A 16098-nucleotide genomic window follows, 5' to 3' on the forward strand; every position below is an offset into this window, starting at 1 on the left:
ACAAAGGCTTTATCCCTTCTGTGCTCACAAATCAATAGCTCTTTAGTGGTTGTAATTTGGTGAAGGTAAGAGAGTGGGATTGGAGTAGAAGTATTTTGTGATCTCCAGGGAGATGAAGGTAATTTGAATCTATCCTCCCAAGATGATTATAAAAGATAAACCACTCCATGTCCACCCTCAGCATACATATTCATACATGCACACTCAAATCTTAGAATGTCAGAGGTCTCCTGGGTGGACTGTGAACAGGACGGCTGAGTAGAGTTTCCTTTCTAGGGCAGGGTCGTCCAGTTAGATACCCCATATGGAAGCAGAAATGGCTTCTTAAAGCAGATAAGCATTGAACTAGAATATGGGAATCTGAAATATGTCCCTGTATTTCCCACTTAGTTCTATTTCTTTTGACCAAAAGTATCCAGTTAAGGATATTGTAGGAATATATCCTATTTTGTTTATAAATATTTTGATGTATATTATTTATATCTAGTAGGTAAAAACAAAGTGTTAGCCACTCAGTGTATATTTTGATCAAGAGGTAAACTTTAGTTTGCATGTCTCTCTTTGTTACCTTAGTGTTCTCTTTTTCTTTCCTTAAATGTTTCAGTGGAAACTTCTTAGTATTTTTCTTATCATGTCCAAGGTAATTAGTCTGAAATACAGACAAATCTGCATATATGGAATAATCTACTTTATTTGCCTTGTTCATTACCTGGTAGAAGGTATGGAAAGGTGTAAATAAGGCATAGATCTTTTTTTAGACTGTACTAATAGTTATGTTTTTGTATTTTTAGCAATTCAGTTTGTTCTTAGTGATGAGTTCAGTCATCTTCGTCCTGAACAGCGATTGGCTTTGTTGCATGTGAGTGAAATTGCTTTGAGATGTTATTGATATTATGTATTTTTTAAACTACACTGTTGATTCTGGTAAATAAAATCATTTGTTCAAGCTGCATATCTTTTGTAAACATGACACTGTCTCTCTTAAGTGTGTTAATTCTGCTGTGGAATTTAGCCTCCTATATTAATGCATGATAAAGGCCCGATTTTTAAATAATGGTAAGAAAATTGTAGGATTTTTCTATTGATGGGTATGTCTTTATTAAGAGTATGGTCTGGTAATGCTCAAAAGCAGATTTGCTAAGGAGGAAAAAGAGTTTGAGATTGGAAATTAGGAACTTTGAGACTTAGAATCAGAAGTTATTGGGAGCATAGAGAAGCAATAATTGCAAATTAAACAACATACTTGTTCTATTTTTGTAAGTTTACAAAAACTTACTCTATATTTGTAAGTTAAATGGTAACAGTGTTTTCCAGTATGAAACATAAGTATATTTATGGTAAATAAAATTGTTAGAATTTTTCATTGAATAATTACGAATAACAAACTAAAGAAATTTCAGAATAAAAAATTATAAAAGGCTATAATAAAATGATAAAATTTCTTTTTGGTTTGAATGTGGCTTATAATTAGTTTTAAGACCAGAAATTGAAAATCCTGACTATATCTCAATAGAGTCTTTCACAGTTAGGGAGGTATTTTAGTTGTTTATGTTTTTTAACCATTATCTTTTATTTAGCCCTCTTAAATTTGAATTTATAGCCCAGTAATCAAAACTGGTTACCTGTAGATGAATTATTTTTTAGGTTTCTAAGATTGGCATTGAAAGAATAACCTCTTTAGGTACCATTCTTTATTTTGTTGACTTACACAGTTTCTAAACTCTGGAAATTCTCTGGACTTGGTATAGAAGTAGCTGGGTCATAAATTTGTCTGTATGTGACACAATAGATATGTGTCTTCTCATGGCAGATTTAAGAGTATGTAGCATATTGCAGATAGTTTTAAAAAGTTGAGTTCCAGTAATTGTGTATTTGTTAGGGTTCCTTTACAGCATTAAATGAGTCTATAAGAGAAGAGCCTCAAAGTGTTGTAGATATTAGCAAATAAGTAGAATTAGGTGAGCATGGGGTCTTAAATTCTAATAAAGTGGTCTTTAGAATAAGACCTTACATCTGACTTGCTATCTTTTGCATATTTCTCACATATTTGGTTAGAATCTAAAACCATTTAGTTGAGAAGTATTGTTATCCTAATCCAGTGTCTTTGCTCTTTTGACAAGAAGGATATATTGTAGTCTGATTGGATTTTTTCTCCATTGAATTAGGCTTACCATGCACTAAATTTTAAAGGCGTTGAAAGGGGAAAAAAAAAGATAAGGAATGTGAAAATACCACTTAAATGACCAATTTGTATTTTGCATGTTTTAGGAGGGTACTGGTCCTCGTGTCATTTCTGCTTTTGTGGAGATTATTTTTGATAATTCAGACAACCGGTTGCCAGTGAGTAGTGGGTTTTTTCCCTAGTAATAATGTTGAGAATTTTATTGATGCAGCTGATTTTCTTCCAAGTTTTGAAACATTTACAAATGTACTTAAGCTCTTATAGTTTATGCTAAAATAGCTATGCAGTTTACATATTAATTTTGTCTTAAAATTATAATGAACATTCTAGTAAACAGAAGGGAGGTTATGTAAGCTGTTGTGAAAAATGTCTTTGTCATAAGAATTGATATTCATAGCATATCTTTAGTGAGATTTCAAAATAATGGTTATGGCTATGGATTCTAGAATGACCTTACTAACTAAAATGTTTTCCACTTTTACTGTGAAATTAATTTTGGGCTTTTACATTTTTTCTTAGATTGATAAAGAAGAAGTTTCACTTAGAAGAGTTATTGGTGCCAAAAAGGATCAGTATTTCCTAGACAAGAAAATGGTCACGTAAGCATTTTCTTTACGTTTTAATTTCTTTACAAAGTAAAAGTATTTTACTTATTTCGTTATATGGGTTATATATGCCTTGTGTTCAACAAACCAGTATTTTGAGCATTAACATAAGAATCAGAATTCTCAGGGCATCTGGGTGGCTCTTTTGGTTGGGCATCTGCCTTTGGCTTAGGTCATGATCCCAGGACCTTGGCCTCCAGCTCTCTGCTCAGCGGGGTGCTTGATTCCTCTCTCTGTCAAATAGATAAAATCTTTGGTGGGGGGTGGGAAGAATCAGGATCCTCTGAGGCAGATACAGTAGGTGGCTCAATAACTATAGTCCCTCATGCTCCTTAACCTAGGAGTCAGCCTCCCTTTTTTTGCTTATCGTTGGGTTATTCATCTGAAGAATTTTTTTTCAATGTTTATTAACAGGAAAAATGATGTGATGAATCTCCTTGAAAGTGCTGGTTTTTCTCGAAGCAATCCTTATTACATTGTAAAACAAGGAAAGGTAAAAAAATTGTATGTCCTTTTTTAATAGAATTTGTTTTCTGAATATATTCACTTGAATGATGAACTTAGCTGATTGATTTTAGTGGTTAAGTTGAAGCAAGATGGACCTTACTGTCATTTGTTTTCATGATTTATTTTATATCGATGTCAGTATTACCTTTTATGTGCCCATAAGGTACAAAGTAGATCCATTATGTAGTGGGATACAATAATTTCAGCTGTTGGTGGGTCTTGTCTTCTTAGTGGCCTATATCACTTAATAAGATGTCCTGTACTAGAAGACATTTTTGGTTTGTGAAAGTCACAATGATCATATTTAAGAATAGTATAGAGAGGCACCTGGGTGCCTCAGCTGGCTAAGCACACAACTCTTACTGTCAGCTCAGGTCTTAGTCTCAAGGTCATGAGTTCAAGCCCTGCATTGGGCTCCATGCTGGGCATGAAGCCTAACTTAAAAAAAAAAAAAAAAGAATACTATAGAAATTCTTTAAAAATAACATTAGAAAAAAAATTACTTCCTAAAATTAATGCTCTGTTACTTAATATATCATAGAGCTAAAATGATTAGAAAGCTTACATTGCCAGAAACCTATAATGCCACAAACTGTTTTCTTGTGGAGATTATATTTTTTTATAGTTTTTATTAGTTACGTATTTTCTACTGTTTCTTCATACACTTTAAACTATATCTAAGATAATTTCTTTTTTTAGAACATACCCTGCAGTGTTCTCATAGTTTGTTGTAGTGTATTTTTGGACTAGGGGAAAGTTCTTTCTAAATGTCCACTTATTTCATATTGGAGGATTTTTAGATATGTATTGGAAGGTTAGCATCCAGGAGAGGTGATTAGGAAGAGTATGGTGTTTCACATTTGGGAAATTGAGAGCAAGTGTTTGGAAAGACCAGCTTTATAAGCAAGGAATTTCTTTTTTTTTTTTTAAGATTTTATTTATTTATTTGACAGAGAGAGATCACAAGTAGACGGAGAGGCAGGCAGAGAGAGAGAGAGAGGGAAGCAGGCTCCCTGCTGAGCAGAGAGCCCGATGCGGGCCTCGATCCCAGGACCCTGAGATCATGACCTGGGCTGAAGGCAGCGGCTTAACCCACTGAGCCACCCAGGTGCCCTAAGCAAGGAATTTCTTTATAAGCAAGGAATTTCTTTAAATGGAGGCTGATTATGGGAGCCTGTTAATTTATCTGAGTCTCCCCTACACACATACAAATAGGCCCCTATACTTCATTTCATTTTCTGCTTATATGTCATTTCATATAAGCCATCCATGATTTACCTCAACTAAGAGTGTTGCCTTGGGGCACTTGGGTGGCTTAGTGGGTTAATCCTCTGCCTTCTGCTCAGGTCATGATCTCGGGATCCTGGGATCGAGCCCTGCATCTGGCTCTCTGCTCGGCAGGGAGCCTGCTTCCCCCCTTCTCTCTCTGCCTACCTCTCTGTCTACTTGTGATCTCTGTCAAATAAATACATACAATCTTTAAAAAATAATAATAAAAAAAAAAAAGTGTTGCCTTTATCCCAGCCCTACATGTTTTCTCTGTTCTGGGGTGTTTTGTTGTTGTTGTTGTTGTTGTTGTTGTTGTTGTTTTGTAACAGTTATATTGTATACTGTATTGGTATACTTATTTCCTGTCGTCTTCCACTAGAATGTAAATTCCATGAAGGAAAGACCTTTTCTGTTTTGTTAGCTGATCTTTTTTCCCAGTGCCCAACAGAGTGCATATATGTTGTAAACATTTCTTAAATATTTTTTAAGTGAATAAGTTGAATGACCATGCATAATTGGGGTAATCAGGGATAAGGATCTGAAGGAGGGAGTGCACCTGGGGTGGCTTAGTTAGTTGAGTGGCCAACTCTTAATTTCAGTTTAGGTCATGATCTCCAGGTCCTGAGTTCAGTCCCTGAGTCAGGCTCCATGTTCGCTGGGAAGTCAGTTTGGGGATTCTCTCTCCCTCCTTCGTACCCCCCCCCCACTGTGCCCCCTGCTTGAGTGTGCATGCCTTCTCTCACTCTGTCTCTCAAATGAATAAATCTTTTTTAAAAAAAAGGATCTGAAGGATTCTTTGATATATATATACTTTTGATAGACCATATTTTCTTAGTTCAGAGCTGATTCTCTTTTTATGTAAAAAGTTGATTCTCTTTTTATGTAAGAAGTGTTAGAGTAGGGGCGCCTGGGTGGCTCAGTGGGTTGAGCCTCTGCCTTTGGCTCAGGTCACAATCTCAGGGACCTGGGATCGAGCCCCGCGTCAGGCTCTCTGCTCATTGGGGAGCGTTCTTCCCTCTCTCTCTCTCTGCCTGCCTCTGCCTACTTGTGATCTCTGTCTGTCAAATAAATAAATAAAGTCTTTTAAAAAAAAAAAAAAAGAAGTGTTAGAGTAACTCAGTTCACTTTTTTAATGTAGTGAGAGCATTTTTTGCCCTTCATGATTAGTTTTATTTTTATGAATATGGTAAACTCATGGTTGTTTAAAGTTGCATGGCACTTTGTACCACTTTCTGTGGGTTTTTTGCATATATATTTTCTCAAGATTTTTTTTTTTTTTTAGATTTTTATTTATTTGACAGAGAGAGAGAGAGCGAGCACACAAGCATGGGGAGCTACAGGCAGAGGGAGCGGGAGAAGTAGGCTCCCTGTCGAGCAGGGAACCCGATGTGGGGCTCGATCCCAGGACTCTGGGATCATGACCTGAGCTGAAGGCAGACGCTTAACCGACAGAGCCACCCAGGCACCCCAAGATTTTATTTATTTTAGAGAGCATGCTCAAGCAGGGAAAGTTGCAGAGGGAGAGAGAGAATCCCAAGCAGACTCTACCAAGTGTGGAGCCCAATGTGGAACTTGATATCATGACCCTGAGAGTACAACTTGAGCCAAAACCAAAATTGGACACTCAGCTGACTGAGCCATCTGGGTGCTCTGCCATATATTTTTAAATAAAATTTTAAGTGTGCTTGGCCGGTTAGCTCAGTTGGTTAGAGCGTGGTGCTAATAAATAAGATTTTAAAAATGCTTTTGCTTATTTAATGTTCACTACCTCTGTTAGTTATTTTTATCTGTCTATATTTAAAGCATACCATTTCTGGTGTATGTGGATGGCTTAGTCAGTAGAGCATGTGACTCTTGGGGTTGTGAGTTTAAGCCCCATGTTGAGTGTAGAGTTTACTTAAGAAGTAATAATGTGTGTGTGTGTGTGTGTGTTTAAGATTCTGTTTTAGAGAGAGTGTATACGAGTGGGGGCAGGGGCAGAGGGAGAGGGAGAGAATCTCAAGCAGATTCTGCACTACATGGGGAGACAGATGCAGGCCTTGATCTCACAACCCTGAGATCATGATCTGCACTAAAACCCAAGGACTGGACACTAAACCAACTGAGCCACCCAGATACTCCTGTTATATTTGTAATAGTATCATTACAGCTTTTTAAAACTATAGAGTGATAGTTTCCTTCTTGTAAAAATACTTTGTTCTTTCAAAATGGAGTACATCTTTTATACCTTAACAATGTTGACTAAGAAGTATGGTGTTGGGATGTTCTTCCTTCATTTTTAATTTAGAGTTGTTTTTTTTTTAAAGATTTTTTATTTATTTATTTGACAGAGAGAGATCACAAGCAGGCAGAGAGGCAGGCAGAGAGAGAGGAGCAAGCAGGTTCTCTGCTGAGCAGAGAGCCCGATGTGGGGCTCGATCCCAGGACCCTGAGATCATGACCTGAGCCGAAGGCAGCGGCTTAACCCGCTGAGCCACCCAGGCGCCCCTGATTTAGAGTTTTATTCATAAATTAGATTGATGAATGTATTAATTCTGTTTGGATTTTCATTTGATAAATTTCATTTACATAAAGGACATACGGGTGTGTAGGTATATGCATTGCACAAATTACATTCTTGAAGTGATACTCAGAACTTAGCATGTGAATACTCTTTCAAGGTAGAGTTCTTAAAGAGCAGTCTGTAGCTACATAGTAATTATTTTTGTAAAATTTGTAGATCAACCAGATGGCCACAGCACCAGATTCTCAGAGACTAAAACTATTAAGAGAAGTAGCTGGTACTAGAGTATATGATGAACGAAAAGAAGAAAGCATATCTTTAATGAAAGAAACAGGTAAAGAAATGTGATCTTGCCTTATTTTATGAATTACTTTGTCATTGTGTTATTATAGTTGTAAGGGCTTCTATCTAGTCCCAGGAGTATACTGTTTGATAATTTGCCTATATACTGAACAGAGAGAAAATTAGTTGGTGACATTTTAAGTTTCGAGATTTCAAATAATTTCTCTCTCTAAATAAGGAATTACTGTTAGATAATAATGCCTTTGTAGGTCAACTATTTTGTGCCTCTACTGTCCTCATTGTTAGTGAGGATAACAGATTTGGATGCAGTCCTCAAAAAAAAATTGTTGGGAGTATCAGCTAGCATTAGGTTTTAAGTTGTTTAGGAGCAAGTAAATGGAAAACTTCTGATCTTCCTTAGTACATGTATTATGGAAACCCTACTTAGCTTCTCAAGTGCTGTGTTCTCTCATGTCTTAGAATCCGACAGTCTTGAGTTTCTAAAGGAATTATTTATTTCCTTTGCCAGGGTGGTGGTGCAGGGGAAGATAAGTAAAATAGGTAAAAGGGATTAAGAGGAAAAACTTTGAGTTATAAAGTAAGTCACAGAGATGAAAAGTACAGTTTAGGAAATATAGTCCATGATATTATGATAACGTCCGGTGACAGATGGTAACTACACTTTTCATGGTGATCATTGTGTAATGTATTGAATTATGGAATCACTGTTTGTGTACCTGAAACTGATAAAACATTGTATATGAATGAAAATAATGAAAACTTAAAAAGTGTCATTATGTGTAACTTTGTTCTCTGATGCTTTTCGTCATAAAGTGTTTTGTCATTTTACTTTCTTAGATTTGGTTACCACACACTATCCTATAATGCTTTAGTTCTTAAGATTGATTTTAACTCATGGTATATTTGAGAATAGATATTATTTACATAAAAATTTTATTCAGCTCCTTCACCCCTCTCTCATTTCTTTTTAAGAGGGCAAACGGGAAAAAATCAATGAGTTGTTAAAATACATTGAAGAGAGATTACATACCTTAGAAGAAGAAAAGGAAGAACTAGCTCAGTATCAAAAGTGGGATAAAATGAGACGAGCCCTGGAATATACCATTTATAACCAGGAGCTTAACGAGACTCGTGCTAAACTTGATGAGGTAAAGAATTTTGTTACTTGAATTCAGAGTGATTTTTATTTTAAGCTCATTCTATATTTATACCTTTCAGTAATTTTTAAATGGAAACTTAAAGAAAATTTTTATACCTTTTAATGAAATCATTGGTCAGTAAATTTGTTCTTTCAGTTTATCCCAAGAAAAAAACGCCTAGACCTGTATGGTCCTTGCTATGATTTTATCTGAAATGTAATCAGGTGCTGGTGCAAGGCAAACAAGAATGAGGGAAGCCACCTTTAAAAGCTTCATGAAGGGGACGCCTGGGTGGCTCAGTTGGTTAAGCAGCTGCCTTCGGCTCAGGTTATGATCCCAGCGTCCTGGGATCGAGTCCCGCATCAGGGTCCTTGCTCAGCAGGGAGCCTGCTTCTCCCTCTGCCTCTGCCTGCCATTCTGTCTGCCTGTGCTCACTCTCTCTCCCTCTCTCTCTGACAAATAAATAAAATCTTAAAAAAAAAAAAAAAAAAGGCTTCATGAAGGGGTACCTGGCTGGCTCAGTCAGTGAAGCACGGGACTCTTGACAGCAGGGTCATGAGTTCAAGCCCCACATTTGGGGTGGAGTTTACTTAATAATAAAAAAAAGTTTCATGAATTTTTTTTCTTAGCTTTTTATTTTTTATTATTTTTTTAAAATTTTTAAAGATTTTATTTATTTATTTAACAGAGAAAGACATTGTGAGAGAGGGAACACAAGCAGGGGGAGTGGGAGGGGGAGAAGCAGGCTTTCTGCTGAGCAGGGAGCCCAATGTAGGGCTTGATCCCAGGACCCTGGGATCATGACCTGAGCTGAAGGCAGAGGCTTAATGACTGAACCACCCAGGTGCCCCTTTCTTGGCTTTTTAAGATGTATTGTGTAATTAGTATTGCTGACCTTTCATCCAAAAGTTTGTTTTTAGGTAATACTTAAAACTAAAGGAGCTTTTTACTTAAAATCACTAAAAATTAAAAAACTCTTCAGGTAAGTGATTTTGTTTTAGCAGGTATTTTACAATTTTACTACATGTTATGAAATGTTAAACAGAATACAAAATGAGTTAGAAATTACAGCTTTTTGTTCCCCCCAGCTTTCTGCTAAGCGAGAGACTAGTGGAGAAAAATCCAGGCAATTAAGAGATGCCCAGCAGGATGCAAGAGATAAGATGGAGGTAAGATTATAAAGTAGGCTTAGGTTAACTTACATTTTTTGACCACAGTAAATCCTTCTGTACCAGAATTATGGAGTGGTAACTTCAGATGGGTGTCATTGGGATTGAGTATTGGAAAGACAGAACAGTACTGAAAGTGTAAATGAAGGAAAAAGGGACAGAACTAATGGTGTGAAAACTCTGCTTTTGTACTTCTAATTGTCTGACTCACTTCAGTGTCATACTTTTTGGCTAGGATATTGAGCGCCAAGTTAGAGAACTGAAAACAAAAATTTCAGCTATGAAAGAAGAAAAGGAGCAGCTCAGTGCTGAAAGACAAGAACAGATTAAGCAGAGGACTAAATTGGAGCTTAAAGCCAAGGATTTACAAGATGAATTGGCAGGCAATAGTGAACAAAGGGTAAGTTAAAATGCTAAAAATGAAAGACAGATGTTCAGTTGAGTAGGAATTGCAGAAGACCATCCTTTCTGTAATGGGAGTACAAGCTTAAATTTTTGTAAAAGATCTGGCACATTAAAATAATTCACACTTAGTAGCAACTCAGTACTGTCTCTTTGTTTCTTTTATTTAAAAATTAGTTTTGTGTTGCAGGATCAGTTTTTTTCATGAATTCTTTTCCATGAGAGTATCTTAATGCTAAACTTAAAATTAAGCAGAAATTTTTAAGGTTGCATTTTTACTTACCCTACTTTATTTACAGAAACGCTTATTAAAAGAGAGGCAGAAGCTGCTTGAAAAAATAGAAGAAAAACAGAAAGAACTGGCAGAAACAGAACCTAAATTCAACAGTGTGAAAGAAAAAGAAGAGCGAGGAATTGCTAGGTCTGGGATTCTTTCACCAACACTTCTACTTTTCTACGTAGTTCCTCTGTGAAAGCTAAATAGTTAGGAATTAAGACACAGTAAGAGCAGAAGTTAAATCCAGTTTCACATTAATAGCCTGTGTTAAACAGCTCCTGTGGGCCATGTGTTATTGTATACATATCACATATATTTTTTTTCATTCAGCCATAAGAGAGTCACATTATCACTGTTAGGTACAACAAATTTGAGGTTCTGGGAGGTTAAATAACTTGCCTAAGATAAATAACTTGCCTAGATGTTGTTGGGCTTTTTAAAACATGAATGTTGGTTTCTTTGTTTTGTTTTGTTTTTTACCCATATGATATCTTACTCTGTTTCCTCCTGTTTCCTTTTTTCATTACTGTTTCAGCATCTAGACATTTTAGTATGTATCTGTAGATTGAACATGCCAACTTCTGCTGATTTCATGGTTTAGTGCATTATTATCTTCTTATGCTACCAGTATTTAGTGAATTATTTCCTTTGCCACTCTTTTTCTGAATTTTTTTATTGTTTGATAGGGTTGTCTATCATCTGTATTTGTTCTGGTATTCTGTGTATTGTAAATGTTTTCTTTGTCTTTCTTTTGCCTTTTAACCTTGATAGTGTCTTATTATAAGGAATTGGAAATGTTTATATAGCTAAATATAGTTGGAAAATTCCTGAGGTAGGATATTAGGATTGTCTCTAGCCTTACTGACTAACCCAGACCTGGAGTGAAGATATTGTCTGCCTGAAATCCTTAGGATATAGGCTGTTTTACATGACTTTAACTGTGGCTTTTCAAAATGAGATTTATTTAGTACTAGTCCAAGGATCTCTATTAGATACCAGTTGTTTTTACTATTTTTTCTGTGGAATTTTGAAGATGGCTATTATCTCTGTGGTCTTGACATTGATTGCAGTTAAACTTGCTTATTTTCTGGTCTCCTTTTTTAATCCATTCTTTTCTTCTGTCTTGTTATAGATTGGCCCAGGCTACCCAGGAAAGAACAGATCTTTATGCAAAGCAGGGTCGAGGAAGCCAGTTTACATCAAAAGAAGAAAGGGATAAGTGGATTAAAAAGGAACTCAAGTCTTTAGATCAGGCTATTAATGACAAAAAAAGACAGATTGCTGCTATCCATAAGGATTTGGAGGACACGGAGGCAAATAAAGAGAAAAACCTGGAGCAGTATAATGTAAGAACTTTTATAGCTGTTTTGTGAAAGTCTTTCAAAAGACATGTACATCTTACCAATTTAAGTTTTATTTCTCAGTAGTAACATTGTTACTCTTAAAATATACAAAACAGGTACTTACTTATAAAAGACCAGCACAATTTAATATTCATATACATAATATTTATATGATAGTTTTCCTTTTCAAGGAACATTTTTTCCATATCTGTGAGTGTTCATATAGATTGAATATATTCTAAAATACATTTTTATGAGTTGGTGGAACGTTCCTGAGCTACCCTTAATTTTAACATGATAAGTCAAAATATAACTTCAGAGTAACTAATTTCTTTTTCCATTTTTATAGTCTTTCACAATTCTCTGTCAATTTAATAACTTATTGCAGAATATATTTTTTTGTTAAGGCAGTGGTGATTTTATAAGATTTCCTAAGTGAATAAAACACTATCTACTATGCTTGTTTAGTAGCATTTTCTTAAAAATTGAAGTAGAAGATAAAATCACTTTTTCTGATTTTTTTTCCTATTTATTTTTTCTTATTTTTTTGTTATTTCTTAGGATAAGAAAGATATCACTTTATTTAAAATGAGAAAGGGGAAAATCCTTTGTGAAGTATTATGTATGGCTGCATATAGGTGATTGGAGGATGATAGAAGTGATGAGAAGGGAGTATGTAGGACAAGTAGAGGGTGAGGAAATTATATATGTACCTACACAGAGGAACCCTCCTCTTACCTCATGAGATCTATACCAGTTGGTTTTTGGTTTATATCAAAAAATTCGCTAAATGCATAAAATGTTTATCTAAGTGTGTATATATAAGTTTTATAGTAATAGTATTTGTATTTATACACATGTAAACATACATTTATTTATATATATCCTAAGTATTTTGCTTAAAAAGATAAATGTATGCTCATGTACCAATCTTTTTTAAAGAACCATTTTTTTAGAACAGTTTTGGGTTCACAGCAAAATTGGGAGGGAGGTACAGAGATTTCCCCTATACCTCCTACCCCACAAATGCATAGCCTCCCCCATTATCAACACCCCGCACCAGAATGCATACCAGTCTTTTCATGTAGAGCCCCAGATATTTCTTTTGAATATGAGTGGTGATTGTGAATTCTCGGGACATTTTTGTTCCGAGCCACACATATAAAGATAGTTCTTAAAGCTGGACGAGAACAGAATTCAGTATTCAGTCTAGGATCATGTATTGCATTTAGTTGTCTTATTTCTGTTATCTTTTGTAATCTGGGTCAGTTTCCTAGTCTTTAACTTTGATTTGACATTTTGAATTACTATAATTTGTTATAAAGTACATATTGCATATTAATATATGCATTTATATATTATTTCTCCCTGATCTTTTAGAGTTGATTTCCCCATTTAATTTAATTTTTAGTGAGTCACCTTTGAGTGTATCCAAAACTAAATCAAGTTTTTAAAGAAACAGCTCTTTATTTTGTCTTCATATTTGTTTAATACTTAATGTAATCACAGCATGAACAAAAAATGAAAACGTAGTGAGGAGCAAACCTAACTGGCTCTGTAATCAAAAATAACTGGTAGAAGAGTGACCAGGAGTCATAGACCGTTGTCTCCTAGCCTCTGGAGTCCAGTGTGCTTTGGTCAGTATTTTATGGAGGAAATCGAAAACATGGGTTGATTCCAGGTAGTTATTTGGAAATTAATTGAGTTTCAGCTGTGATAGCTACATGTCCTTTCCTGAAAGAAAGGAAATGTGTTTGTCATGAGTTCATGGAAACATCCTCAACAAATACTCCTTTTGAAACAGCCTGGTGATGAGCCAAGATTTGTCAGTGGAGTTTTCATTCATTCTTTCTCAAGCTTGTACTTCATTATTTTGCAGTATTTCAGCTATACCTTCCACTGCTGAAGTCTGTCCTTTACATTGGATAGAGATGATTTTATAGTGCTGATTGAATTATGTAGAATGGCCTTTTGCTTCTTAATGATGTAGAATGAGCCAGCTTCTTAGTATAACCTCAATCTTTCCTCTGTGTATAGAGGGAGTGGTGTGAAAACTATTGACTGTAGTATTTTGAGCATGTGTGAATGTATTTTTTTCTTCTAAAATTCTAGTAGAAAGGTTTAGATCATTAATGAGCAAATTAATTCTATTTTAGCAATATTTTATAGAATAATTCATTTTATGTTTTATGTTTGCTCTTGATGTGCTTTTTTGCCTAAAGGCATTTTTAAAAAGTTAGAATTGGATTTTTTTAACAACTTCATTAAGGCACAATTGGCATACAGTGAATTGTGTGTGTTTAAAATATATTATTTAATAAGTTTTGACAGATGAATACATCTGTGAAATCATCAGTGCTGTTAAGATGATAAGCCTGTTCATCACCCGAGAATGTTTCCCCTTCCTTCTTGCCCTGCTATCCCCAAGCAAGTACTGATCTTGCTGTCACTGTGGATTAGTTTGCATGAAATTGGATTTTAAGTTTAAATTATTTTTATTTCCATAGAAACTGGATCAGGATCTTAACGAAGTCAAAGCTCGAGTAGAAGAACTGGACAGAAAATACTACGAAGTAAAAAATAAGAAAGATGAATTACAAAGTGAAAGAAAGTTAGTATAGACTAAAATATGCCTTAATTTTTTTGAGTGACACTAATTACTGGCTGTTAAATGGTCTTTAAGTTATAAATGAGCTTGGGGTACCTGGCTGGCTCAGTTGATGGTGCATATGTGACTCTTGATCTTGGGGTTGTGAGTTCAAGCTCCACTCTGGGTGTAGAGATCACTTAAAAAAATCTTGGGGTGCCTGGGCTGCTCAGTTAAGCATCTGCCTTTGGCTCAGGTCATGATCCCTGTGTCTTGGGATCAAGCCCCAAGGTGGGGTTCCTACTCAGCAGGGAGGTCTGCCTCATGCATGTGCACACACATGTGCACGTGCACACACACACACACACACACACACACACCCTGGTTGTGCTCACTCGCTCTCAAAATCTCTTTAAAGATCTTAAAAAGTTAAAAATGAACTATTCAAGTTTGATATTTTTTCGGTATTTTATCCTATATATATACCGTTGGTGCATCTTAATGCTTTTAAAATTAAAGTGTAATTTTTATTGATTAGTTACTTGTGGAGAGAGGAAAATGCAGAACAGCAAGCACTTGCTGCTAAAAGAGAAGATCTTGAAAAGAAACAGCAACTTCTTAGAGCAGCAACAGGAAAGGTGAGCGTGTTCTTTTCATTACTTCAGTTTACATTGAGCCATTTACTACACAAGAATTTGTTAATTTTTAAGCTGTAAGTCCTTGGTTTCAGGTGATAAATAAGAGTGCAAATCACTTGTCCTGTAAATTTGAAATGATGGGTCTCGTTTAAGCAGCCTTTACTACAATAGCACTTTTGATTTTTAGATGAAGAGTCCCATTTTTAATGTTAGTGTCAGAAGAGAACCCATAATAAAGTTTCATGTAGTTGACATTTTTCAAGGGGGTGATGTAGCGTTGGGGAGGGTGTCTAATCTCTGAAGCATTTTTAAATGTATAGAGTAGTGGGTTTGTTTCTTACCAGCAGGAGTGCCACTGGAAATACTATTTTAATATTTTTCACCTCTGACGATTTAACAGGCTATTTTAAATGGAATAGACAGCATAAACAAAGTACTGGACCACTTCCGTAGGAAAGGAATAAACCAGCATGTTCAGAATGGCTATCACGGCATCGTGATGAATAACTTCGAATGTGAGCCTGCTTTCTACACATGCGTGGAAGTCACTGCTGGCAACAGGTGACGTTTTTGTCTGCTATTTTGAAATTTTAAAGGGAAGAAGGAATAAGAGAAGCAGATTTTTGGAATTTTTGCACAATCTGTCTCCCATTCCCTTTTATCTTATTTGCTTATTTAATTTTTTACAGCTGTACATGTTAAGTATTCCCAATTGTAGAAGCTAGAACTATCCCTTTTGGGGCTTCCTCTCCCTCCCCCCATTGGAATTTCCTAACTGGTTTCCCTCCCACCCTACCCCAGTACAAATTGGATTGCATAGGAAAGAAGTGAATTGTTTGCCTGAATGTTTATAGCACTTTAAAGTCTAGCAGTAAAGATATGTCTTGTTTTGTTTACGTGCAGGTTATTTTATCATATTGTTGATTCAGATGAAGTCAGCACAAAGATTTTGATGGAGTTTAATAAAATGAATCTTCCTGGAGAGGTCACTTTTCTTCCTCTTAACAAGTTAGATGTCAGGGATACTGCCTATCCTGAAACCAATGTGAGTTGGTGTGTGTGAAGGTCTGTCTTTCAATAAGTTATTTCTTACGGTTAGCACATGCTAGTGCACAGGTACTGTGTGTTAGGATTTACTGGTCTTCTCTTACTGCATAGTCACTACTGGGTAGAA

At 35.7% G+C, this 16098-nt stretch overlaps 1 protein-coding gene across 1 annotated transcript in view; it reads left to right on the top strand.

Annotated features, from left to right (window-relative positions):
- SMC3 (structural maintenance of chromosomes 3) overlaps positions 1–16098 on the top strand; it is a 45166-nt gene that overhangs the window by 14221 nt on the left and 14847 nt on the right. Inside the window, exons 4-17 of the mRNA XM_047702528.1 lie at positions 792–859; positions 2269–2340; positions 2702–2781; positions 3202–3280; positions 7283–7400; positions 8342–8517; positions 9597–9677; positions 9913–10077; positions 10379–10500; positions 11489–11702; positions 14207–14310; positions 14825–14924; positions 15325–15485; positions 15828–15969. Coding sequence (XP_047558484.1) covers positions 792–859; positions 2269–2340; positions 2702–2781; positions 3202–3280; positions 7283–7400; positions 8342–8517; positions 9597–9677; positions 9913–10077; positions 10379–10500; positions 11489–11702; positions 14207–14310; positions 14825–14924; positions 15325–15485; positions 15828–15969 — 1682 coding nt within the window. The remainder of the gene's footprint in view (positions 1–791; positions 860–2268; positions 2341–2701; positions 2782–3201; positions 3281–7282; positions 7401–8341; positions 8518–9596; positions 9678–9912; positions 10078–10378; positions 10501–11488; positions 11703–14206; positions 14311–14824; positions 14925–15324; positions 15486–15827; positions 15970–16098) is intronic.

This window comes from Lutra lutra, chromosome 14, assembly GCF_902655055.1.
Source record: "Lutra lutra chromosome 14, mLutLut1.2, whole genome shotgun sequence".
Classification (NCBI taxonomy): Eukaryota; Metazoa; Chordata; class Mammalia; order Carnivora; family Mustelidae; genus Lutra; species Lutra lutra.